Here is a 26,430-nt window from a genome sequence, read left to right as displayed (position 1 = left end):
GCTTCTATCCCTCACCTTGAGAGCCTGTCCTCAGACTCAGCGGTGTGCAAACATCCCTGTGATCTGACTAATAGAAGACTTAAATGCTTTCTCACTACAGAGTGTGTTCCCTGGTATTTTTTCTACGGTTTCTTGATAACTTGACCATGCTGCTTCTATTCATTAACTCTCTCCTGCTGCCATTCACAGAAAGCAGGAGAGAATTACTGCAACTTACCTTTGTAGACTGTTGTTATTTGCACATAAGCAGTGTGCATCATCTTTCCTTAACCTCACCTCACGAGTCTCCTATTAATTGTTCTTTTCCAGTTCTTTGTATCTTTTCATTGTACTTCTAGCACAGCTCAATACTGTCTCAGTATCTTCTCCAAAGTGTTAACCAGGCTGAGGTAGTGCAGATGTATTAGTTTCAGTATACAAGCTAACTGGCTAACTCAGATATGTCTATGCAACACTGTGTTGTGTCATACAGATATACCCAACTGAAAAACACTTTATTTAGGATGCTGACATATCTAAAATTTCTCTTGCATTGCTCTAGAGGTCACGTTTAAAGAAGATCCATAGCTGATTTTGTATTAAGCTTCTGTGCTAATAGCAGTGATGCATGTATTGAATGCTGTGGCTGAAACTAGGGGATACATGTGATCTACTGGCAGCCATCTCAAGATTTAGCATCTAAACAGGCAGCTCCAGTGTGCAGTCTGTGCCACCCCAAGGTGATATCTATGACAGATACGATAAATTGCCCTTTGGAGTTGCCCATCTCCCTCTTACTGCAGAGGGAATCAAGACAACGTGCCATAACTAAAACCCAGTTTTTAAATAATTTGAGTCAAGTAATAGATTCCAGCCTACTTGTCCAGAAATTGAACACCTAACATACCTTTGACAGCAACAGTGCTTTTCAGTGATTTGTGTACGTCAAGTACAAACCAGTGACTTGCTGGTCTTCTAGGAGTGTTTCTCACTATCTGTATGCCAGAGTTTAAACGGGTGTGCTTTTCTGTGCATAGGTCTACATTTCAAAGATTCGAAAGATGCTTGACCTTGTGTAAACAGAGATAGACCAAACCATAGCATTTACTGTTATCTAACGATTCTTTGTAATGAACAGATGACAGTACACCCTTGGAATCTCTTTAGCATTAATATAATATAGAATATAATTTTGTTTGTAGCATCACTGAGAGAATTAGTTTATGAAAGCATATTTATTTAGCATCATTATGATTTATAAAATGCTTTGTTAAAATCAACGTTTATGGGGAAATTGTTTGAAGATGTACATTTTAAGTCAGTATCAGATGTGTCTCCATGCACTGACACATATTCACTGAAAATGTTGAAGTACAGTAGCTGACATTCTCTGCACATGCCAACAAACACAGCTTTTACAGAAGGTTCACTGAAGATGTTCAAATAAAATATTCATGATATTCTTGCTAAAAGAAAAACCTCTTTCAGACCTGTAAAGTACTGTTGGACAGAAAATGACCTACAATCTGATGTAGTCTCATATTTTTGTATAAACAAGAGCAGGAAAAGATTTGAAATGAGTGTACATTTTAGGTTTGTCTTTGTTACATCGCAGGACGAGTAGCAATTAATGGAGTGAAAAGATTGCAGATTTCCTAGTGCTTTTTAACCTGCTTATTTCATTTTCAAACTTCTGAGATCAATTTAGCAGCAGGAAGTTCTGCAGCACAATTTGGTTCCAGTTGACCCTGGAGGGGTTGTTGCTGAATGAGACTTACTTACAGCTCTGTTTCCATAATGACACCTTGCTGCAATAAATGACGCCTTCTTAACCTCAAGCTGTATTTCCAGTAAATTTATAGCAATTCCCAGGTTACACTAGGAGGTTGAAAACAAAATTCTCCAGAGAAGTGTGTCACCACAGGTTGTCTCCACATCATGGGGCACCTAGCAGTGCTGACATGATATTTATAACTTACATAACTCATTCACTGGAACACATCTTTTTTCACGCTGATTAACATCATTATAGTAGCATTCTGAGTCTGCTGATAAACCAATTTCTATCACCTCCTTCTCTTTTAGCATGGGTTTCCTTTTTAGGAAACCCTATAAGCCACTCTGCCTTCGTTTTGAAGAGGAATCCTGCATGTCAGGAACAGTTTCCCAGGAGAGCACGCACACCAGTTTCAAATGGTATGTGCCACTGGCCAGCAATCAGTGGCTTGCCACAATGTCTGAGTCAGGAGAAACCATGAACAGTACAACACATAACATTTGACCTTATGAAAGCAGCAAATCTGCTTGTTAAGAACACCGTATTCTGTTACTTCTGCTGTAGGTACCGGAACAGGGTTTATAATCATCATAAGAGGTGATAGGAAGGGAAGTGATTTGCCTGGAGGGCCTCTTGCACCCTTCCCTGTGCCATCAGGTAGTCTGTTGCTTGATCCACAACAAAATGCCTGGAAGAAGCAAATGAAGTAAAGGGCTTTTTTCCTCAGTTACCATGCTTTTGCTGTGCCGTTCAGCCACATGTGTTGTTGCTACCAGATGTGAGCTGATACGCCAGTGCCACAGGACCGTAGTGTTGTTTTCTGCCAAACAAGCACACAGAAGCTCTGATTTTGGGAGAGCTGGTCCCTTGGGAATCCCAGTGACCTATTAGGTCTGTAAGTCACTTATTGTCTCCTGCTGCTCCAGCAATAAAAGGCAATGGAAGGGAGCCAAGAATCTGCTTAATCTGATGCAAATCCCTTTGGTTATCAGAGGGCATTGATTTGACATGATTTCCATTTATATGACAGGCAACCCTGTTCAGTTTTGAAGATTTTTTTTTTTGTTTGCATCTGATTCCTGGAAACACACCCTTCCACTAAGCTTGTTTGAACTGAATTTATTCCACTTGCTTCAGAAATACAGAGCATATAAAGTAACTCCTTAAAACATAGATATGTGCAAAACATCTCCCTGATTATTTTATAGCTACTGTTATTTAAAGAAATAGATTGTTCAAATATATTAAATTATTCCCTATATTATAAATTATGCCAAATATCTCACACTGCTTACCAACTTTGAGGATTTTGCACATGCATCTCATCAGGCAGAACAGAACATCCACACAGGCTGACTGACAGCTGATAAGGCTTTATTTTTTCAATTGCTTTTAAGTATCTTCTACTATAATTCATTTTGAAGAAGCAGGTACTGAGCAGATCCTGTTAGACGTAAAGATCTAGGAGTGCTTCTGTCTCAAGTTTGCAAAATAATGAATGGCAGCACATTCTGTAAATGAAAGAAAATCTGTAGTGTTGCAGAATCATATGGGTGAATGATTACTGTCTTCATATATAAGATCAACAATATATGAGAGAAATTAAGCAGCAAGGAAGAAAGAATTGCATTATGGAACACAGTAGGAAAAAAATTATGTTGAATCTATGTTTAGCCTGGAGGAAATTTGAGGGTTGCATCTATCATGACCTTTTGCCCACAACACTGTAGCAGAATCCATTTTTTGATAACGGTATTACGTTCACTTGGCTTTCATCCACCATTTCTGAGCAAGCAAAGAAAATCTGCAAGGGGAAAGAATTTAAAATGGAGGGAAAGATGATAATTATATCTTGCTGGAGGCCTATTTTTCTGTAAATGAAGTGTTTCAAAAGGAGCATACTGTTATGCTGTCTTTTCAATGCAAACCTTTAGGGAACTAGTGTGAGAAAATAAAGTAAAAATGTTATTTTTTACCCCAAACTTGCTAATTTGGTAGCTCTAATGCCTTGTCAGGAAAACGCCATGCTCAACTTTGAACTCCAGGGTCAGTGCCAGTAATAGTATCCCCTCCAAGCATTATAACTGTGAATTACCACTGAAGTGAGTAAGAAGATAAGAGACTTTATTATGTGAAGAATCAAATATCTAGTCACTATACTAATTGGATGAAGCCTTGTATGGTAAGAAAAGGAATTCCTACTGAATTGAGCATAAACCCAAAGATGTTTCAGCCATGTGGACGTCTTTAATGTACAGAGAGATGGGTTATGAACTGGTTTTTTTATAAAAGTTTAATTTATGTTCATATTTCCATGATTTTTTTCATTGTAAACTTGTGCTTAGTTTTTAGTCTTTTATGTAGACACACACACACTTCTAACATGGAAAGGGTCACATGTTGGAAATAATGGAATGTCTCACATATTGGAAACAATGCAGTGTATTGACATTTAGATTGTACGTTAGGATAGCTCAGTCAAAAGATTAAAGAAAATCTCTAGAGCACAACTAGAAAAGAATATAATCAGTCTCCTGAATCCATATCACATTCCTCGCTTATAGTCTCTCTTGCCTTATCCTACAAAGATAGCAACAGAAAGATTAGCAAGCAAACACAAAAGAAAAAAAAGGATGAAATGCATCTCTGCTGGAGGACTAATAATCATATTGCAAGAATGAAGATCAGTGTAGATGATAGGTAGCACAACTACATCCTTGTCAGTTGACCAATAATACGTGTCATGCACGGTGGTAGTAAAGAAGACTGAAGGCTTTTGGCCTCTTAGCTTCTCTGGTAAATCCTTCCTTGATAATAGCTCAAATGCTAATAATACTGGAGGTATTATCATTGATCAGGAAATGTTGTTTCATTACTTCCAGTTCTGTTACTGAAGTAAAATGTCTCCCCTAAGAAAACATCTTTTTATTGCTTATTACTTTTCTTACAGACTTTCTAGAATCAGAAGTAAAATCAATGTTTTTCTTACTGTGCCCTGAAATAACAGTTTATCCAAGTGTGGGATCATGAATAAAATCATAGGTTTAATTTATTTCTACGTGTAATATAAAATTTTCCTCAGTGTCCAATAGTATAGAAATTCTAATATAGTTACAGAACTTGGGCTAGAGAAATGTTGTATAAATATAATAGCATTTCCTGGTATAGAAAATGGTGCAAAAGTTGTTTTAACCATTCAGAAAAAGCACTTGAAAATTGGACCTCAGTACATCTCTGTAATTGACAGTTATACATACCACATATATATGGTTTGACAAAAATTTGGCAGTGTTTCTTTTTTCTTAAGTATAGCTGTGTTTATAAAAAGAAACACAAATCTAGAGAAACAAGAGGCAGGGAGGGGGCTGGATTCCCTCCTCTACTGGGAAATCCCTACTCAGAAAACATGTGATAAAGCCCTATATTTTGGCGAGTATGGTCTTTCCCATGCCTTGAAGCAGGCAGAGGTCTCAAGGAAAGAATAACATATAGTTAAGCAGTTCAGATTATTATTGGTAGAGGTATAGAAAAGTGTAACTAAATTAGACCACATGGCAGTATTTTACACATTGAGACCCAGACTTGTCACGATAATGGTGTCTAAAGGAGTAAAGTTGGAGTCCTCAGCACAACACGTGTACGGTTCAGATCATCCCTCCACTCCCTCCCCTCCAAATTTGTATTTGCTGACACTTGATTGCCCTTGGCCAAAACAGACATGATCCAAGGGGGAAGGAGGGAAGAGAACAGTGGTGGTGCAGCTGCTGTTGTTTTTTGGATGGTAGATTTTTTAACAAGAAGGTGAGTGTGCATACCTGTTAGGGCCTGTTCTGCCAGCCAATAAAAGGCCATTGAGCTGTCGTGGTTTCTTTTCACCAAGGGAAGAAGATTTGAAATGAGATACCAGAGGGTTAGGGTGCTCCATGTACAGGCAGACATCAGGTGAGCTTTTGACATCAGCTGCTGTTGAGTCTGAAGCCTCTTCATAGTGAATGGGTACCGTATCAAAGTTGTTCAACCCTGGAGACCAGGGGAGAAAGGCTGGAAAGTCTTTGCCTACTTTAAACAGTATAAACAAGAAACTGGAAAATCAGAAAACGGACTAAAGGAAAAAAGCTTCAGAAACCCTACAGATCACCTATTTTGAAATCAGACAGTTACAGATAATGGAAGTCAACTTCAGAAGAAGAGAAAGTCTCTGGACAAATGATATGGGAATCCAGTCATTGTTTAAAATACACATTCTCTGCCCTTTGTGTGGTGTATGAGAAAAGGAATGCTGAAAAAGAGAGGCCAGAGATTTAGAATAAAATAAGCTCACTCTGAGTTAAGGAATGAACTTTCATTATTCAATACTTATTTGAAAAGACAAAGAAACGTTTCAGACTAAATTAAATGAGGAGCTCACAGCATTGTAGATGACTCATTGCAATTGAAGAAATTTATAACAGTGTAGAGGAAAACATACAGAGCAGATGGTGCAAAGAATCCTCAGTACAAAACAGAGATCAGTGCTGAGCTCAAGAGCCAGAAACCATCCTTCAGCCTGGTACCAATGGCAAGAAAATGCTACCATTAAAGTGATTAAAAGCCATGCTGCGCTTCTAAGTATTTTTTCTCAAATGGTTTCATTGGGTAACCAAATTAGAGCTCTCCTGCAGCTACTGGATTTGAAACAACTAATTAAAAGAACTTCCCGTTGATTCATCATAGGAACATTAGAGCAGTCTTTATAAATGGGCAAACAGGATTTACCTGTTTTACAATTTTCTGGTTAAAAAGAGCTTTAACAATAAATAGATAGGATCTTCAGGGTCTAAATAACTTCTGCTCTAGTGAGCAACTATTATAAGAAGCTGGAATTTCTCCATAGAAAGTATTGCTTTTAGTAGCATTTCACAACAACTAGAGAAATAGAAACTGAGCTAGCTGCAGCTTTTAATTACTTGGGTTTATTTGTCTCTTTCCTTGTACAATAAATTAATGATGAATCTTTTCCCTAAAAGTCATTATTTCTTCTGAGATGTGAATAGGTAACCTCTGTATGACAAATAATAGGATCATCCATAGAAGAAATTGTTAATGGTTACTCTTTTGTGACTTTTTGTTAAAGAGTACACTCTTGTTTTTTTGACCAGTACCATAATACAAACACAGATGCGTTTCTAATATTCACAGCTTTATGTACACACCTTCACATTTTGATTTAGAGAATGCAGTTCCTGGCACAGTGCTACAGGTGTTATGTGAGCCTTCCTGTATGGGGTTTTCAGTTTCAAGTGCAGGTCAAGCACAGCTGGTTTAGGAGAGGGCTGAAGTAATTTTCTTATATTATTTTTCCCCAGGGAAACATAGGCTACTTCTTATACTGAACATTTGAGATGATCTTCTGTTGCACCAGGACTGTGTTTTGACATGGGTTTGCTTAAATGGAAGAGTTACTGTGGTGAGCTCAGACTGAAAACACATATGAACTGCTGTATAAATTTGGAAATCAGAACTCAAAGGCAAATACACCACGTGTGATACATGTGAAAAGCTCATACAGGTTAGGTCATAATTTGAAGAGGTGTGATAGTAGTAATCTATGTTTAAAAAGCTTAGAAAGGCCACGAATATAATTGTATCCACAGTTTAACCTGGTGTTTTCTGTAATCAAGGTCAATCATTTTGCAAGGATTTGGTTGTCTGACCAGTGAACCCTCCAATGCAGTGAGATGAAGCCATGATGTGCTGTGGAAGGTGGCCCAGCCAATGTCCCTCACCTGTGAGCAGGCACACAGGGTGTATCTGACATATCTTAAGGGCTGCTATAGCTCACTGAGACCTGCCTGTAAATCACAACTCAAAATCAATGAATGACCCAAAACCTGCAAAAGGTAAACAAAAGTATATGAGCAATTGCCCTCATAGACCCATGATCAGCGTTTGGCAAATACAAATCCCTGTTTGCTAGCTCCTTTTTTGCTGTAGACAGACCTATCTTTGTTCCCTTCTTGGAATAGCTGATTTTACCCCAGAGAAATATTACAAGAGCTCAGCTTCACCTTCAATTTCAACAGTAAAAATCTCATTTTAACTGAGGGACTAGTTACGCATACCCAGGGATAACATTTTGGCCCTGAAACTATGAATACTTTTTCGTGTATTTCTATTTTGTTCTGTTCAGCTACTTACATTATGCTGTTTAAGGACTTCCTGAAAAATAGGTTAATCCTTTGTTCAGCATGGCAGGAATTCTTTTTTTTTCTCTTGTTCCCTTTCATCAGACCTATGGTTAAAATGGTGTAAGTACAGGTGTAGGACAGTTTCCTGTGTAAGCTCTGTTTTGTCCACTTACTACTTTTGGTAGGTTTTTTTATTTAGTGTCACATGTTGGGTTGGGATTTTTTCACATGAGAGAGGACTGAACGATTATACCACAAAATAGTTGTCCACAGGGAAGACTGACAGTAGATGGAAGTTTATTCTCTGTCTCGGAAAAATGCAGTGTCACAGTGAAAGAGATTGTTGTGCATGTCTGTCTGTAGAGTTTCCCCTTTTTCAAAGGAAAACAACTGGGTTTTTTTTCTTTTCTGTTTGTTTTCATTTTAGAATTTATTTATTGTTTTCACCTCTTAATCTTCCTGAAATATTTACAGGAAAGAAAACTAAGGCATGAAATTTTGTAATTGGAAGCAGATTCTTATTTCATTTTCTTAGGTAGACTCTTTCATTCGAAAGATAAAAACAGAAGTCATAAAACTTATTTTTAGGAGACAGCTCCTTGAAAGCTTAGAAAAGGTGAAGTAAGATTCATAACAGAGAGGAGTAGGGGCGGGTGTGTAATAACTGATATTTGTTAGTGGAAAGACAAATAGCAAAAACTGTGAACCACTGGAAGAATTTTTTTTTTATGGTAGCTGATTTGTTTAGCTTATTCAGTTGTCTTCAACACTGTTGAACAACGTGACTGGTTTTGTTGTGACATTTGTGAAAGCTGCACATTAATACTATTATAACAGCATTAGACGTCCCTTGACGTGCTTGACCAGGTTGATAAAATAAGCAAAGATCATTTTCTAGAATGCTTACCAGTTGAAATTATTGCATAGATAACAGTGCACCTTCTTCTCCAAAAGTGAAAAAAATCCAATTCTTAAAACTAGTTAAACCCATAGTGAGGTAACTTGATTCTTGGGTGCATCCAGCCGTGTTGGGCCCCTTCCAAAAGCTGCTGGAAGCGGTTGCTACTCGCTGCTGCAGACCTGCAATATCAATTACAGCAGGTAGGTCTGGGGCCATCTTTGCCCCCACTGTTTGCCCATAACCCAGTCCCTGCCACTGGCCTCCTCTAACAAGCTGGCTCTGCTGTGCACACAGCTACCTCACTGATGGGCTAAAATTCCCTTCCTACTGCCAGCCCAGCTAGAAGAAACAGGATTCATTGCATGTGTTTTAAGCTGTGTCACTTTATTTTACCCCAAAGAGTAAACTGAATGTGCATTTTATATAGTTGAATTATGACATTTAATGCAGATTATCCTGAATGCATAATTTACTGCCTCTGAAACACAGTTTTGCTCTGGACACGATGTCCTCAGAGCCAGCAGAACAGCATGCCGGTGGTAAGGACCGGCACAGGTGCTTCTTTCTATGTTTTTGTACAGAGCCATTTTGCAGAAGCTGGTCTGCACTTTAACAAAGGAGTTATTGGTATGTACTTGAGACGTTAATTCCAGGTTATATCATTTCCCTGAGAATTGCCATCTGTCATGCTTTTCTGCCTGGAGGTCACTCAAAGTTAGCTCGGATTGGTATCCTAAGACAGTAGGTTGAAAGGATAAACCATGTGCTTCGTCTTTAACCCTTAGTTATCCTTTTCCCTTTCAGCACCCTCCTTGATAGGTATGGTAAGGAAGGACTGGGCTTCCCAAAACAGCATTGCTCTCTCCTGGCAAGAGCCGGACTTTCCCCATGGAGCCATTCTGGACTACGAGATCAAGTACTATGAGAAAGTAGGTCTCACTTACAGCATCACCCAAACTCAGATCCTAAAGAGCAATATGTTTTGTATTTTTGATATTAAAAAAAATACTCTGAACTTTTTACTTGATCCCACATACAATGCTATATAAGTAGATGTTTTATTTTGTACTGATTTTTTGTTGTTTTACTCTTGACTTGATAACTGTCTTGTTTCACATCTAAATCAAGTAGAACAGCAGGCAGGCAGTAGATATACCTGTCCCATAGTAATTACATTTATGAACATGGATACATGGATCATATGCTTGAATATATTTTGATTTCTGGACTGTAAAAACTTTACATTAGAGTGACACTGAAACAATACAATTAAGGTGAATGTCAATGTGTTTTAATTTTGCGACATTATTTAGCAAAAATCTGTGATTAAATGAGAGTGCACCAGCCTTGTTTAGAGGGTTACAAAAGGTTACAAGAGAGAGAAACTGCATGGCATTCATGTCAAATTTCTGGCATTCTGTCAAAATTACGTGATTTCACACAAAAGTGGTCAACAACATGCATTACAAGTAAATGTACAAGGTGCAAGCATAGCACATCTTGTGAAAGCAGAATTTGAAGCCTGCTTCTCCCAAAGCACAAAACGTGTTTCGTCATTGCCAGTTGTCTACAGGGCCTGGCACTTGCAATGTAAAATTTAGGGCTAATCAGTGCCTTCATTCCTAGAGACATAGGCAGGATTTTTTTGGTGTCCGTACCTTAAACAATCACCTGCTAAGTCAGTCGTTGCTATTTCTCTGTCCCCATCTGAAAGTCACAATGGAACTAATGGATATGTGAGAAGATCGCAAAGAACAGAAACAGAAACCAAGTCATGAAAGAAAGATTTAGGGATGTTAGGCTCTGTAAATATCTGAGAATTTTCTTGCTTGGCTGCACTTCTTTATTGAGATTACACAGCTTTAATGATGCAGAATAAAAGGGCAAACTGGGAAAAAATCCAAACAGTTTGAATAGCATCACTAGAGGTAGAAGACAGATTGCTTAGAATATTTGGTAGCCAAAGCAAGGAAACCTTACGTTCCTAGACTAATGGAAGTTCTTCAGGTTTTGAAGCCACATTATGACTTCCACTGCCCTTGTTTTGTTTTTTGGTATTAAAATAATAACCAGGTGAAATAAACAAGAGAAATAATGAGATTTTATTGAATGGAACAATTTCCAACATTCAAATATTCAATAGATTATCTGCCAATATCTGTCAATACTGAATGACATGGCAAATAGGTCTCCGTAGAGGTCTACATATAGCTTAGATTTGTCTGTTGTGCAGCAAGACACGATACACAGGCTCACAGCTGTTTGTTACATAGAGAGTTTAAACTACTATTCATTTCTACCAAAAAAAATTAACATTTTCCATTTTCACCTTTTATAATGCATAAAGAGTAGCTATACACTTTTCTTCCCTCTTAGGGGTGGGGAGATAAATGAACTGCTGGCATCTTCTAGTACTATTGCACAGGTGTTATTTTCTCCCTAAGTCACTAAATGAACTAAACACGTGGCTATTGACTGCACCTTTTGTTAGTAAGCTAAGAGAAGGCGTGGTTTCTGGCAATGCAATGTAATAGGCAGAACGAAAGACAAACAAGACAGCAATAGCAGTCAGAAGATCACTTATTTGAGCAGAGGAAGAAGTACGTGACAGATTTTGAAGAACTCTCTTGGAGACCAGATTCTAGAGCAGAGAGACAAAGAATGCAGTACTGGAAATCAGTCTGCTGATTTGCAGTTTTAAATTAGAAAATTATATTTATATAGTGCTGAAGAAATGTACGTTATGACTGTAATACTGTGTAAGTATAACAGACAAATGCAAGTGGGATTTGTATATTGAAAAAAAAAGAGGGTGTCAGGAGTAGATACAGCAAGGGAAACTGCAATCTTTCAGGCTTCCCACTCACTGAAAGAGGGAAATATCAGCATTTATATTCTCAGCAGCAGTGACAAAATAGGGTTGGTGTTGATTACCCCCAAGAAATGTGATAAAAGTGAAGTAATTGTCTCCTGGATTTAGTATGAGTTTATCACAGAGACATCCCTCTACTGGAGAGTAAAGTATTCAGCTAAAGTTCAAGAACAAGTTGAGTATGAAAACCTCAGAAATTTTATTAATGTCTTAAGTAGTCAATAAAAATGCAGAGAACAATATCCTTAGGTACTAATAAATGCACTAATTACTAAAATCGAACAGCTTTTGCAGTCCTATCCTTACCCCTTTTTACTTGTCATTTGTGTTTAGAGAAGAAAAGAGGCTTAGCTCTTATATGCAGTACAAGAAATTGAATGTCTTCATCACATACAAACACTAATCACCCCGGTTTCAACAGATTATATCAGTTACTTTACTTTTTGAAACTCTGAAGAACTCTGCAGGATTCTAAAATTTCACTAGTATGAACTGCTATTTCTTGTAAGATACCTTGTTGACATTTGTATAATTATCAAGATGACATTGGGGACCATGCTAGGGGAGCGTGCTTGCTTTTAATTATAACCAGTAGGAATTCTGCAGCTCGTAAATGGAAGTAATATCTTGTCGTGTTCTCCCAAGGTTTCATGAAAGATATGTAAACTTACAGAAATCGAGTAGCTGTCTAGTAAACTACTGTGAGCATTCCACAAAATGGGGCAGTTTCCAGCAATTTTATAAGTAAGATGGATCAGTGACAGTGAACCCAGAACACAGAGACGCATCTTTCCATGCATATCCAGAACAAGCGAAACAAGGGAAGGAGGCCAGGCTACGCTAAATATGCAAGAAACTTATCTTTGCACTCTTGTGCAGTACAAATTGCACACAAGAACTATTGAAAGATCAAGCCCTCTCTGTGAAAAATGCTCACATATTTTGCGAAAGACTCTACCAAAAAATAAAGGAATAAATAGAGAAGGAAAGTTTCACAAGGCTGTCAATAAGCTACAAGTATGGAACACATGCATTACTTTAAAAATATACTAAAGCAGATCAGTAATTTGTCTGCTTCGAAGCACCTTTCACATGACCTTCATTTCTTCAGTGAATTGCTGCAAAACACTCAGAATCATAACTTATCAAAACATTGCTTGGCTTTCTATCTGTCTCTAAAAATGAAAATCTTGATAAAATAACAAAACTTTTTTAGGAGCCAATTCTATATGTATGTACAGATTTTTAGATTTTTATTTAGGAATACACTGGTACATATTTATGCGGTTGGCTGACAAGAGGTCACTGGTCTGCAGCTTTTCAGCCAAATACGCAGTGAACATAAACTGACCTAGGACATAATTAGAGAGCTGTCTTGGCCTGTGAAGAAAACAAAAATTCCTAGCCATTCAGTACAAGATGATATGAGTTTGTGTCACAGTAGAGAGAAAAAGTTTTCCTTTGCATGAATAGTTATGTGATATAACCAGAGGGACAATATCATGATCCTGAAATAATACTGTATGTTGAGGCCTGGTAGTTGAAATATCTTATTTCTGCTGGATTATGAATCATTCTGAAAACTATACTGTTAGCAACATTTGTCACCTTAGACGATAAGAGAGTCTTTACAGAAACACACAAAAAATCCATTAAATGTTTGACCTCAGAGATCTAAGATGTAGTCTGAAAAGCTTTCTTCATATTCCTTCTTTGTAGTCTTCGTAGATACTAAATATTCGCAAATTATCTCTGTTGATACAGGATGTCTTCCCTATTCTGCAATCTATTATCTGTCCATTCTGTTTTATAATCCTTTAGTACCTTCCACAAACAGCTCAGTACTTTTAAAAGAAAAAAATCTGTCATAGGCAGTATTGTCTTTCACTTAAAAATCAAACTCCAGATATCAATATAATCTCAGGTCTTCGCAAATAGTAATGAACATTTCTTTTATACTTTAAAGCTATTACTCAGAAGCTGACAAAAGCTTTTGCTTTTTGAAAGATTCCAGAGCATCGTAATCTATTTACCTCTCTCCAAAAAGGTCGCATGTTCGAGTCAAATGGAGGAGTGGGATAAGATATGGCCTTGTTACAGCCTTGTAACGAAGCAGAGTCCTTCTGTAGGAATGCCCTCACGGGAAAGGAAACACAGTAAGCAGCAGATATAAACCATACCAGGTGCACTTCAGGTTGTGCTGTTGAACTGGAAAACACTTATTCCTCCCCTTTTCCATCCAAAACCTTAAAGTTAACTATCAAAAGTTAATGCTCCCCGAGAGCTGTATTAAGCATATCAAGCTGTATACATATCAGCAACTGTATATAAGTTGAAATTCTCCCATATGGCCCAAATACACCAGCTGGATTATATTTTTTGTAACACAGAAGATAATATGCAATTAGCTGAGGAAGCCAGTCTATAGAGAAGAGATTTTAATAGGATCTACCCAAGCAGTATCCCAAGGCATTGCAATGACATCTGCAAATAGAAAATATCTTTTGGAGCAGGATGTAGGATGAAGGGCCTGGCCGATGTTTCTTTGCTTTCTTGTCTTTTGATGAAATTTACATGAAGGCTGATCCCCTACTTCATTTTGTTGGCAGACTCAATTTGCAGCTCACAGGCAGTTCTCATGTAAAAATTTTAACCCACCTTCGTATGACAGTGAGTGGACAGGATATGTAGGATGTCAGATAGGACTCTTCCTCCATTCCAGTATTATTTAGAGGTGAATTCATAAATAAAAGAGAAAATAACTGAACAGTAGAGGCAAGGAGGAAATTAGTTTTCCAATGAGATTTTAAAAAGAGATGAAGACCCGATGAAGTAGAGAGACAGAGGAAAGTACCAGCTTTAAAGAATTAGAAAGCAGTATGACCTTGTTAATTTTTCTATCAGTCTACAGCTGTACTTATTTAACTTATACAAGAAAAGATGCTCCTTTTTAAAATCTAATATTAACATAAACACTGCTATTTCTTTGAATATTCATTAATATTAATTAAAGTGAGCCACCCTGAATCTGAGTAGTAAAATACGTAAGAGACCTTGAGGTAAATTACTTGATAGGAATAATATGAAGATTTAAGACTATCAATGCATAATATTTTGAATGATAGAATTATTTTTACAAAAATTAATGTTGAAAGTTACAAACAAGAAAGTAATATTGTCTTTCAGAATTGTTTGCATACAGTCGTATTCTATGGTTTAAAGCAAATCTATCTGTCTGTAAATATGTGCATCATATTATTTCAAAGCCACAGAAGTGTGTATCTATGATAGGTTATGTACTCTGCACTTTGACGGCAAAAAGATGTGGCACTCTATGCATGTACAGAGGTATGAACGGATATCCTTGCCACTTTTTCCACACTTTTTGAGGAACAGATAACCTTGTGATGTGCTCAGTACCACACTGACGACTGGCACAGCAACAGCACAGTCCTGGGAGCCATAGGAATACATCAAGCTCCCTTTCACACGCATGCCCAAGTTGTTTCATTCAAGCATTTTTTCCCATAGCAACTGCCAGTGTAAGGTGTGTGACTCATCCCAGTTGATGAGAACAGATGTTCCTCTGTGTCTTCTCCAGCTAAGAAGGTATTTCATTATGATCTTCTCAGATTAATTCAGTTCTGCTCAGGCAGAACGTGACCCTAGTTGAGTACCAGCTGAAATCTAACCCAAATGAACAGGAGCCATACATGTTCTTGTTAGACAGGTTATGACATTTCTTATAAGAAGCCACATGATCTAGATCAGACAATCCTCTGAATTTCTGGGTGGTGTTTTGGAAAGGTGAAGTAAAATTAGTCATTTCTCTTCTATATCCCTATGCCTTTCTATGAGGTCTGTATGACGTGGAAGGTTCGTTGGCTTTCAACCTCCCTACTACTTGAATAGCTAAACCACTCCAGTCTTTCCACCTCTTTTTTTTGCATAATGTTTAACTGAGTTAGAAGGATCACAGTTTTTCAGACACAACTATGTTACAACTTCCCTATTTTCTTTAAGTACCCCCTATTGCTTTCTTGATTCAGATTTTGCTTTTATGTTAGGTTTTTAAATGATGAAGAATAATGTATGCACCAGCTCCAATCCACATGAGGCTGAAAGGAGCCTGCAGACTGCGTGACATTATTCATGAGCAGGTGTAATTCGTTTCATACTGTTGTGGCTGGATTGTTAGCATGTACTCGTTCTTTCTCCAGGCGTATTCTTGTGTTGTTGCTATACCTAGCATAGCATGCTTTACAACCTTGCAAGCTTCCTGACTAAATTTTAGAGTCAGCATCAGTGACAAGGTTGTGGAATAGGAAAAGGCTTTTAACAACAGGGATGAGCATAGGAGCACTTCAGTGCCTGGCCAGTCAGTGAATATACTCAGCATAAAATAGTGAGCACTGTGCTGTTAGCGTTGAATGATCAGCTGGGCGATTTTTAGCCTCATGCTAATCACTCTCTTTTAAAAAGAACACTTTGCTTCTGCAATATTTTTCAATCATTTGAATTATTTGTGGTGTAAGTAGCAATCTGCTGCCTACAAGTAAAATGTTTCTGATGTGACTAGAAGCAACAAATGTAGGGCTTATAGAATAATACTTTTTCATAACACTTTCAGCATATTCTCATAAAAACAAGAGCATTGAATAATTCGGATGTGCAAGAGCTTTTGGATAGTAGTATTAAGCAGACCTGAGAATTTGACCATACCTGCAGGAACAGAGCAGCATGTCGCGGTGAGGCGCCGGGGCTCCAAGGAGCACCTCTGGCATTCTTGGCTGTTTAGAGCTCCTGGGAAATGAACCATGTCTGGAGAATGCTTTTAAAAAATAATCACTACAAATTCGCTTTGGGAGATAATCATTAAAAAGAAATCTCCTAGCTTATTTTAGCATAGTAAGTGGTGTTAAACAAGCTTCTCAGTTTTCTTATTCTGCTGTTATTAACCTAGTTTCCCAAGGGAAAAACCATAAAAGCCTTAGATTCTAAAAAGAGAAAAAAACTAGGTCTCAGAATTGTTGAAAATGAGAGTGAATAATTATGAGACTCTCTGACCAGATACAATTTTTGCCTGCAGGAAAGAATCTAAGGACCTTGCAGCAGCCGTTATTAATGACAGTGGTATAATTACTATTAGGAGAAAAAGAAATCTGGCCTCTAAATATCAATTACGTGCAGCAAAGGGTTTATCAAAGAAGTTCTGAGCTAGGCCTTCTCCATTAGGTGCCCAGTTTGGCTAGTCTCCTAATCATTGTCGTCAATTATTTAGAGATAGCTTCTAGACCTCTGTATTTAATAATAAAGTAGCCTACAGAGCTATTATTATTGTCATTCCCGCTGAACCAAAAGATCCTGATGAGAAAAATAATGCTGTTTAAGCAAGCCTAGTGGATTTGATTTTAAAAAAAAACATAGTTCTGTCTCTGCTGATCTTGTGTTCTTGTCTGTAGCCAATAGCATTTTCCCCAAAGAAAATTACATGTACAAAGCTTATTCTGGTAACTGCTAGAAGAGCTGCACAAATGTAGTAAAACTACTTTAATGGTTTTGAATAAATGGTTTTCGAGCTCTTTCAAACAGAGGCATAGGAGATATGCAAACTATTACAAGACAACAAATTTAGCACCACACAGCTAGTTCCATACCTCAAAGAAAGCTAAGAAAGCTAAATCCACTGACAGCAGAGGTTGATTCCTAATAAAAGGAATTATTAAACATTTTTTCTAGCCATTCAGCATTTGAACTTCAGAAAAAATAGTTTTAAAAATAGTTTACTGACACAGCAAGAATAATAAAGTTAACCACAGGAATCAGCTGTTAATCTGAAGCATGTGATTAGCTAGGGTCAAAAATCAGATGCAGCTATTTTTTTTATAGTGCAGTAGGTTTCAGCTCACTCCCGAGGACAAACTTTAGATGGTTTTGATGAACATATTGTAAAAAAGAAATGTTGTCTCTTCAGAGACACTATGTCAATTGCACAAAAGGAAGTGGGAAGGAGTTTAACATGTTTAATCCTGAATTAACAAAAGAGAGGAAGTACTCTCAACTTAAAATGTCTTATTGTTGTTGTTGTTGCTGTTATTATTAACTAGTTTCAGTGCATTCACCTTTGAGTTTAGATGGAGTAAGTTTTAGTAGTATCCAACGTCACAGCTGTAGTTCCCTCAGGTACCTAAACACACAATCAGTATTCAAATTTTGGGTTTGAAAGTTTGACATATTTTTACAAAAATAATGGTGAGTTTTGTGGTGAGCAATGATCTAAATATAACTAGTGTAGCTGTCAAAGGATGGCCATATAAGCAAAAATAATTTCCTTATTTATTAGCTAAATAAAATGTCCAGGTCTCCATTTCCCTAAAACCCATCAGAATGTTTCCTTTACACCTTCTTCAAATAAGAAATAGCTTAAAAGTTCCCAAAAGTCTTCATCTGTGAGCCCAAACTATTTTAAAAACTGAAGCTAGGACTGTTTTCGTACTACATAAACTACTTACTGTTCAAAAATTGTTCTTTCACAACCGTAAAGGTGGATTCACATATTAAATCAAGAAGGTATGTACTCTGAGACAGAAGTGAGGTATATCTTTGTCTGAATGAAGGAATGCTCCAATATGAGGTATCATTTCACTTGCAGTTTTTTCCTGCAATCCTTGATGCATTCAGGAGATATCTGAGGAGATACAGTTAAAAAAACATGTATTCCTTTTATGGGGAAAAACAGAGAAATTTTCTTTTTTTTCCTGTCTTCATCTGAGACTGCATTGCAACTACATGCTAACCATGCAGAAGGACAGACTGTTACTAGTTTTACACTTTTAACATTTTTTTCACCCTGAAATGAAGACAAAGCCATTGACTTCGCATTATAGGCAACCTCTTTTTTATTAAGTAGTAGTGTCCCCAAAGCAGTCATTCTGGGAGAAGGGAGAAAAATCCAGAGGGAAAGAGGAAGCTCTTTAAGAAGAGCCATTCCATTTTCATGCAATAAAACATACATTTTTCCTTGTTTAATATTAGTATTTTACAATGTATTAAATAAAACTGTGGGTTTGGGGGGGGTGGTTGTTGGAAAGAAAAATGCACATTAGAGGAGCTTTTCATTTGAACGCATGATTTTGTTAGCCAACTTGAATTCACAGAAGTGGCATGTTATTCAGTAACTCCCACGTAGTTTTGTTAGTTTTGTACCCTAATAAAATCATGAATGTTTATTTTGCTGATTTAAAGAAACATAACATAAAAATTCTCTCTTTTTCTTTTTTTTTTGTAATGTATTACTATTAATAGTTTCAAAGTGCCCTTTCTTGATGTTCTTGTCAGGGAGGCTGAGTTAACAACCTATTATTATGTACTCCTTACCGAGCCGTTAATAGCTTTAGAGTCTTTTGCAGGAATTCACCTGCTGCTCATAAAAACATTTATGTTGCTGTAGGAACTTCACCAGGTTGATGCATCTTGTATTTGCAATGACCTTGCACAAACTATCTAGTTTTCTTGCATATACTGCCAGAAGTACTAGCATATTATATTATCACAATGACAATTCTTTACTGACTGAGACGGCTCTTCCATTATAAAAAGATATTGCTACATGTGTCTAATTTCTTTAAAAAAAAATCAGATTTTTTTTTACCAACTCCAAAAATATTATTTATGTTGAAGTTATTTAAATTAGAAATGAGCACTTCCCTGATACAAAAATAGGAACAAAACTTGTTTTGTCAGTTTTGAAAGTATAAAATCAGCATTTTAGTTTTCTTGTTAGATTGTTTGCTTTGTCCTTTGAAATTCAGGTTAAACTAATTGTAATAAGATTTCCATTTTTGCTTTATGCTCCTCTATTAATTCACTAAGGTGTTTGAAAAAAAACATAAATTTAAATAATATGCTATATTTGTTGTTGATGTAAAGCCAGGATCTGCAATAGTCATGATGCCAGAGATTAATTCAGCCCTTTTGAGTTAACGTTACAAGATAGATGTTTGCTATCAGCCTGCAGAGACACAAAAAAAACTGCACACACATGCTCACAAATACACAAAGAATGTGATATTTCAGTGACTTTTCAATAGCTATTGATTTATTTGTATCTGAAAAGATTTAATGAAAAATGCTACACAATCTCAAAGGATTATCTCTATATAGAGATCAGCAGGTTCCCTCTTGCCTCTCATTTATTATTTGTATTGGAGTGATTAAAGTCAAACTTATTAGTTAGTGTCAGAGTTGGTATTTTAGAGCCAAAATTCTTGCTCCAAAATTGATTTTTGTTGTATAGCGTTGAAATCTGTATTAATATTGTCAACATCTTTCTATATTTATCAGTCCTGATTTTCTCTGAAAAGGAAAATAGCTGTCTCAAAGAACTGTATACACAGTTAGCATGTGAAATACTCATTATCATCTAACATTCATGTAAATTTAAGTTAATCCTGATGACTTCAGTCATTTATTCCAGATTCACAATAGCAATCTGAATCAATTCTATCTATAAAAGTAGGTATTTTTCTTGCTTAAATAAAACAGGTAGCTTTATTAATACCACTGAACCACAGTTCATACCTCTGTTATGTGTATTGATGAACCAAGTAAGCAGTCATGAATAGTTTTGCTTTAAGTATGGCTTGTTTCCAAGCTGGTGTATATCAATGAGAATCTTCCGTATTCACCAGGTAGAAAATATTCAGTGGCAAATCAAAACAGAAGAGTGTTCATTAGTGTTCTCTTCTAAAAATAAAATATATATATATAGATATAAAAGATAAAAAAATCAACCCAGGCTCAAGCCAATCAGCCCAGTCACTCTACCTGTCCTACCACCCTGAAAGGCTGAAACACGTTTAAAAAAAGGAGTTGGAAAGGCTTGTTGCCTGCGGAGTTTTTTAATACAGTATGTAGTTATTGCGAAGGTGTTTGTAAAAATGCATACATTACACACAGCAGTTAACATTTTCCAGCAAGGTGTTAAAAACCTGACAAAATGTCCAGCACAGAACAGAAGCCCTAATCAAAATCTGAGACCTAGTTATGGACATTTTAGAGATACTGAAATAAGGTAAATTATGTGGGTTTTGTCATCAGCACCATTAGAGCTGAGTTTTGTGTAGCTGATGTAGTGCTGTACTACATTTTTAGGATTAGTAGATTGACTTGAATTTCACACTTTTGAAAATAAGCTGTGCTTTTTTAGTCTAAATAGAGCATAGACTACACAGTGTTATAGCGAGTCACCATCATTGTAGAAGTCTTCTGAAAAACTGGGTCGTTGCTGTCATTGAAATTCCACTTCAGTTGTAAGATGCTTTCCTACGTTAAAAATGTCTTCTCACTTCAATGTGAAATAGAGGAACCACAATTTTGGGTTCTGCTCTGAGGGAATGCAGCAGTTTTGTGTGTACAGCACTACTGTGATTTTACCAATGCTGATAATGCTAGACGTGAGCAGATTACCTGCCATATGTCTCAGCGACTTAGAGACCTTCAGGTGTTTGGTCTGTGGCTTTTTTTTACATTACAGTTTTTTTACATCACGAGTTGTCCCTTTTTTATTATCTTTCCTCCAGGTTCTTGCATTTTCAATTTAAAAAATTGTGTGGAGTCTCAAGTCTGCAGTGGCATATACAGGACCTGATTCAGAAAATTGAACTATGAATCTTATATACCAAATGAAGGACTTAGGAATTAGCCCACTGGCTGTATGTACGTAGTTCTCTGGGCTTGTTTCACAACAAAGTCACAGAAGGCTTCCAGTCTTCACATTTTGCAGGATTGCCTCTGTTTCTTATTGAGCTGTATTTGTCAGATGGTTTATTATCTCATTATGAAGTACACCTTATTGTTAGGTATCTCAGAGGAAACTGTGCTTTGCTGTCCAGAGATGACAGCAATACTTCTGAATACTAGATGAGTTGATCTTTACCGTTAGTAAGCTAGTTTGTGCTTGTAGTAGTTCCTTGCTTTTTCCTAACATGAAAAGACAGTGGAGGGGAGAAGAAAAATAGATTAAGTGAAAAAATAAGAAAAATCTTCGGGGACAACTGGAGAGGCTGACATTTTTATATGCTGAAGTTATAGTTACTCCTGGAGATACTGGTGCAGAGGTTTTCACTGGTAAACATTTTTAATTAGAAGACAAATGTTATCAGAATAGCTCATAACTGCTAGAAAGGTGGAATTTAATGTCTGCGTTTACCTGACAATTCATGTTCCCCAGCTCCCTTTATTAAATTGCACCCTGTTCCACCACCAACTTAAGGCACAGACCTCTTTTTATTCCTTTCAATTTCATCTCCATATCAGTATAAGCAGCGGTGTCCTATCTGCTGCCGTCACACCTGGTGTTCCCGTTTGGCCAACCATGTTAACCACACAGCTTTTGCTCTGCCCACCTTGCACCTCATTGTGCTGGCGAGAATGATAACACAGTTTGAGTGTCACCCTGTCCTCATCTCATTTAATTCTCTCTTTTTCATGGTTCACCTCCCATGAACTCATTTCTGCCTTTCCAGGTACATAATCCAATTAAAATGAGGTTTGGATGGGTTTTGACCTTTCCATATTTTCGTTATGATTGGTTTATCTCTTCTTCCCCTTTTCTTGTTGACAGCTTCACTTTATGTATGGAGAAAGTGATGAGCTGACTGACAGGCAATCAAAATATATAATAATAAAAGGCCAAATAGGTAAAGCACACTTTAGTATTTCAGCTCACCAAACTGTTACATCTCATATTAATCACAAGGGGGGTCGAGAAGGGAAGGGAGAAGATTACAACCTGAAGTGGCTGATGCCTTAAAATGCTGTAGGTTTCTTCCCTGAAACAAATGCTAGACCCACTGGCAATTTTCTCCGTGGCCCTACTTTTTTTTTGTCAGAGTTTTCATCTTAGTCCAGATTGGTCCTCAGATATTTGTAATCACTTTTCTAAGTTTACTTTAAGTGTGCTGGTCAGATGGAAATGAAAGGTACAAGATTTTTAGGAATTTTTTTTTAAGAATATGAATGGTATCTTTGACTATTATTTCTATTATTGTAATTTTTCTTATCACTCTATATTGCAATGACAATTTATCTCATCCTGTTGAACATATTGTAGTCAGATAGTAATTAAAGTTAGAAGCACATTTTTGAACCTGTGAGTCTTTTCTCTAATATCTTCCAAATATTACTGCTGGCATTCATGTTAATAGATATACTATAGGTCACAATAGTCTTCTAAGAGAAAATCATGCACAAAATTAGTAAAGATAAAAAGGCTTTCAAAGACAGACTTTGAGTCTCCCAGGTGTAGCTAATTTTACTGATTTGAGTGTAATTACTCCTCGTCTACAAAATCTATGTAAGATGAGAAGCAAGATACGACTAGGGAAAATAGGCATTCAGAGATCATATTATGGAAATATTTTATTGCAAAGAAAGAAAATAATTTTTGAAAATTATTTGGGACAAATTAGTTGTGAGAGGAATATAGGCAATATAAATCAAAGACAATTTCCATAAATTAGAGCTGTGAGGGCTACATTTTTCTTGGAAAACACAGGCAGTAGGTACAAACTCCACAGTTAGCTGTTATTTATCTTTAACAGATTCTATCTGAACTGATTAATCACATATTGACTATACCTAGTAATTACCTACTGTTTTATTCTAAAGTGCATCGCAACATTAACGTTCAGGTGTATCTGGAGGTAATGATGTGCCACCATAGCTGATTCCATGAGAAAAGCAAGGAAGAGGTTGGAGATTTCATTTCGCCATGGACCAGAGCTATGATTAATAAAAATTCCTAGCTTCCAGAACTGTGATCATTCCTTTAAAATAATCATGCTTCAGCTGGAGGTCCCATTGTATATATCCTTCAAACTGATGTATCTAGGAAAGAGGAAAAATGTCACCAAATGGTGTCGTAAAAGATTCTTTTTTATTATTGGTGCTTTTATTTAAACATTGATAATGTCTGAATCATGGAACTCCAAATCTTCTTTACTTTAATGTGGTACTTACTCAGCTTTGACATTGTGCTTTAGTGCACAGGAGAAAGACCAGGTCCCTGCAGTATATAGATTGAATCTCTATTAGTATTTCTTTCTGTTAAGTGATAGCACTCTGAAAAGGCTAAGCAGGATTATATGGCTTAAGTACAGAATTTTCATCTTGGAGGACAATGGAGATAAACTAGAAAATGTATTCGCAAACAGTGGATAGCAAATCCAGTTACTGTCTTCCTGGATTCTTTCCACAGACATACATTTGGAATTTGTGGGTGCACACAATAAGTATGGTTTTAGCTGGAAGAAGCCTTTGAAAAGCCTTTCCCCAGTGTCAGTTTAAGAAGGTTTTTCAGTTGCTTATGAGACTCAATGAACTGAATTGATTGTCATTCATAAAATAAGCTAGACATAGAGTAAATTGCAAGAGAGTGTAATTCCTGGAGCTCCCATACCATATTCTAAGTGATAGAAAATTATATTTGGTTATCTTTTTCAATTGCTAAAATAAGGACTGATACTATTTTGATTAGAGCTGTGTTTCTCTTTCCTACTCAAATATTAATGGTGACAAATCTTGTACACCTGAAAGTGCCTGTTTTTTTGTCAGTGCTTTACTGGTAAAGTTAGTCTTTTAAAGGTTATTTGAGCACTATAAGCAAAATTCTGCATTTCAGCTTTTATTTCCATAAATTTTTTTTTCACTAACATTTTTAGTTATACGTACTTTTTCTCACCTATAGCATTAGAATGTAAACTCTTTGACTGCAGTATGAGTCTAAAATGATAAAAGGTCATCCCATTTTGGTCAGTCTTTATCAATATTTTATTTCATATATGTGCACAAATTCTTCATTTCTGTGCGGTTTCCCACTGAAGTGAGGTGGGCATAAAACAGGAGAGCAGCATGTTCACATAGGTGTGGCATGTGGAGGTTTATCTATTTGCAAGTGTTAATGTCATCAGAGGGAATCCCCTTTTTTGAGCATATGAGAAAAATTATAATAGTCATCATGATAATATAACATCTGGATATTGAATGAACATGACATTCATTAATAAAATAGCTACTTTCAGTGAGTAAAGATCTTATCATTTAATATGAAAATGTCATGCAGTGGAAATGTTTCATTATTGCATATGTTAATGGGACAGATCCAGCTATTCTGGTGCATTGCAAAAGCAGAAAGCTTTCCATTATTTTTTACACTCTGATCCTGCTACTCCATTAAATCAATTTCTGTAGTCTTAGACCATTAGCACCACTGTAACTTCCATTCAGTCAATCTGTTTCTTTAGGTATGAAAAAATGTCTTGACTATAAAGCAAAGTATAAAATTAGGATAGATACAGATTCAGATATTTTGGCAGAGATGGCTACAGGAAAGAGTTTGATTCTGAAAGGTGTACATGTTCATGCACAGACCAAACTGTCATAGATTTGTGAACACTGTCTCTCATAATCAGAACTGAATCCAGTGATAAGAAGAATCACACAAACAATAAAAAAAATACAATTTCCTTAGAAATTGAGATAGCATTTTCAATATTTATAATTCTGTTTAACTTGGATAGCTGGTCATAGGTTCTGTATCACGTTGTGTAATAACATTGGCATCACTTGTCATATGGATTATATTTATGTTTTAATCACAGATTTTCACCAAGATATATTTGTGGTCAGCTATGGAAGAGGTCTTACGAATTTACTGATATCAGATTCTGACCAGTAGTTATATAAGGAAATTACATCAGATGATAGACTGCTTTATCTTGTATTTAAACCCTCAGACCCTGTGTTCTCAGAACTGCTTCTTGTGAGTCCTATGCCGTGCTAAGATCACAAGTGCTGCTCTGATACTGATGTGAAGGATCAGAGCATTTCTTGTACTTCTCCTTTTATATGAACTCTGAGCTGTATATAATGTCCAGCAGTTCACCTACTGCTTGCATGCAATGAGAAACGCAGCCGTATCAGTGAAACTTTTCTTTTGCACATTTTGTAGTAGTCTTCTGCAGTTATCAAGAAATATAGAACAGATGTATTCCTTGATATTTCCCATTGATCCCCATCCCATCACTGTCCAGGTCAGAGATCTATCACAGAGCATACTGTGGCTCCTTCTGGCCCACAACATCACGCTTTCTTTCAATAGAAATGAGGGTGCATGGCAGGAGGGCTCATATATGTCTAAATTTTGCCACAGCATAAAATCAGGGTCTGGTAAAAGCATACTCTAACATCCAGGAAGTATATTTAAGTCCTGGATTTTAAAATTCACTTTCTGAAGCCAGAATCCATGCAAAAATAAGTGCATATTATCTATGTGGAAGAATAAGACAAAGCATCCCATGCTTCTCTGCAGACTAGAATTGTATTGTTTTATCCTGAGACCGTCTTTAGCCTTCCTGGGAAAGATCATGGCAGAAGGAGTGGCCAACCTTGAGAGCCACCCCCATCAACCGCAAATTGTGTCTCTCTGCGGAAAGCTCTGGCTTTCCAGGTAGGCTGAAGATCTTGTTGTTGTCATGAGAAGGGAGTAATGGCAAGGCATCCACTCTTTGGAGAATTGTCTTATGTAGGAATCCAGTCCAAACAGGCCAATTTCTTCGTGTGAAACATTCACATGAAACAATGTGAAGTTTCCAGCTATTAATCATTTTGTCTGGACTCTGAGCAACTTTCTCCTCAGGTATGGGCTTCTGAAGCTTTTTCTTTTCAAACACAC

General features: G+C 36.7%; 1 protein-coding gene across 4 annotated transcripts in view; it reads left to right on the top strand.

Moving 5' to 3' along the window:
* The window catches only part of EPHA6 (EPH receptor A6), a 543,420-nt gene that overhangs the window by 366,828 nt on the left and 150,162 nt on the right, over positions 1-26,430 (top strand). For all 4 annotated transcript variants that reach the window (XM_075434878.1, XM_075434861.1, XM_075434886.1 and 1 more), the window contains exon 6: positions 9,629-9,753. In XM_075434878.1, coding sequence (XP_075290993.1) covers positions 9,629-9,753 — 125 coding nt within the window. The remainder of the gene's footprint in view (positions 1-9,628; positions 9,754-26,430) is intronic.

This window comes from Opisthocomus hoazin, chromosome 1 (genome assembly GCF_030867145.1).
Source record: "Opisthocomus hoazin isolate bOpiHoa1 chromosome 1, bOpiHoa1.hap1, whole genome shotgun sequence".
In the NCBI taxonomy this organism is placed as follows: Eukaryota; Metazoa; Chordata; class Aves; order Opisthocomiformes; family Opisthocomidae; genus Opisthocomus; species Opisthocomus hoazin.
The sequence above is the reverse complement of the archived record's forward strand: the minus strand, read 5'-3'. Positions and strand labels throughout refer to the sequence as shown.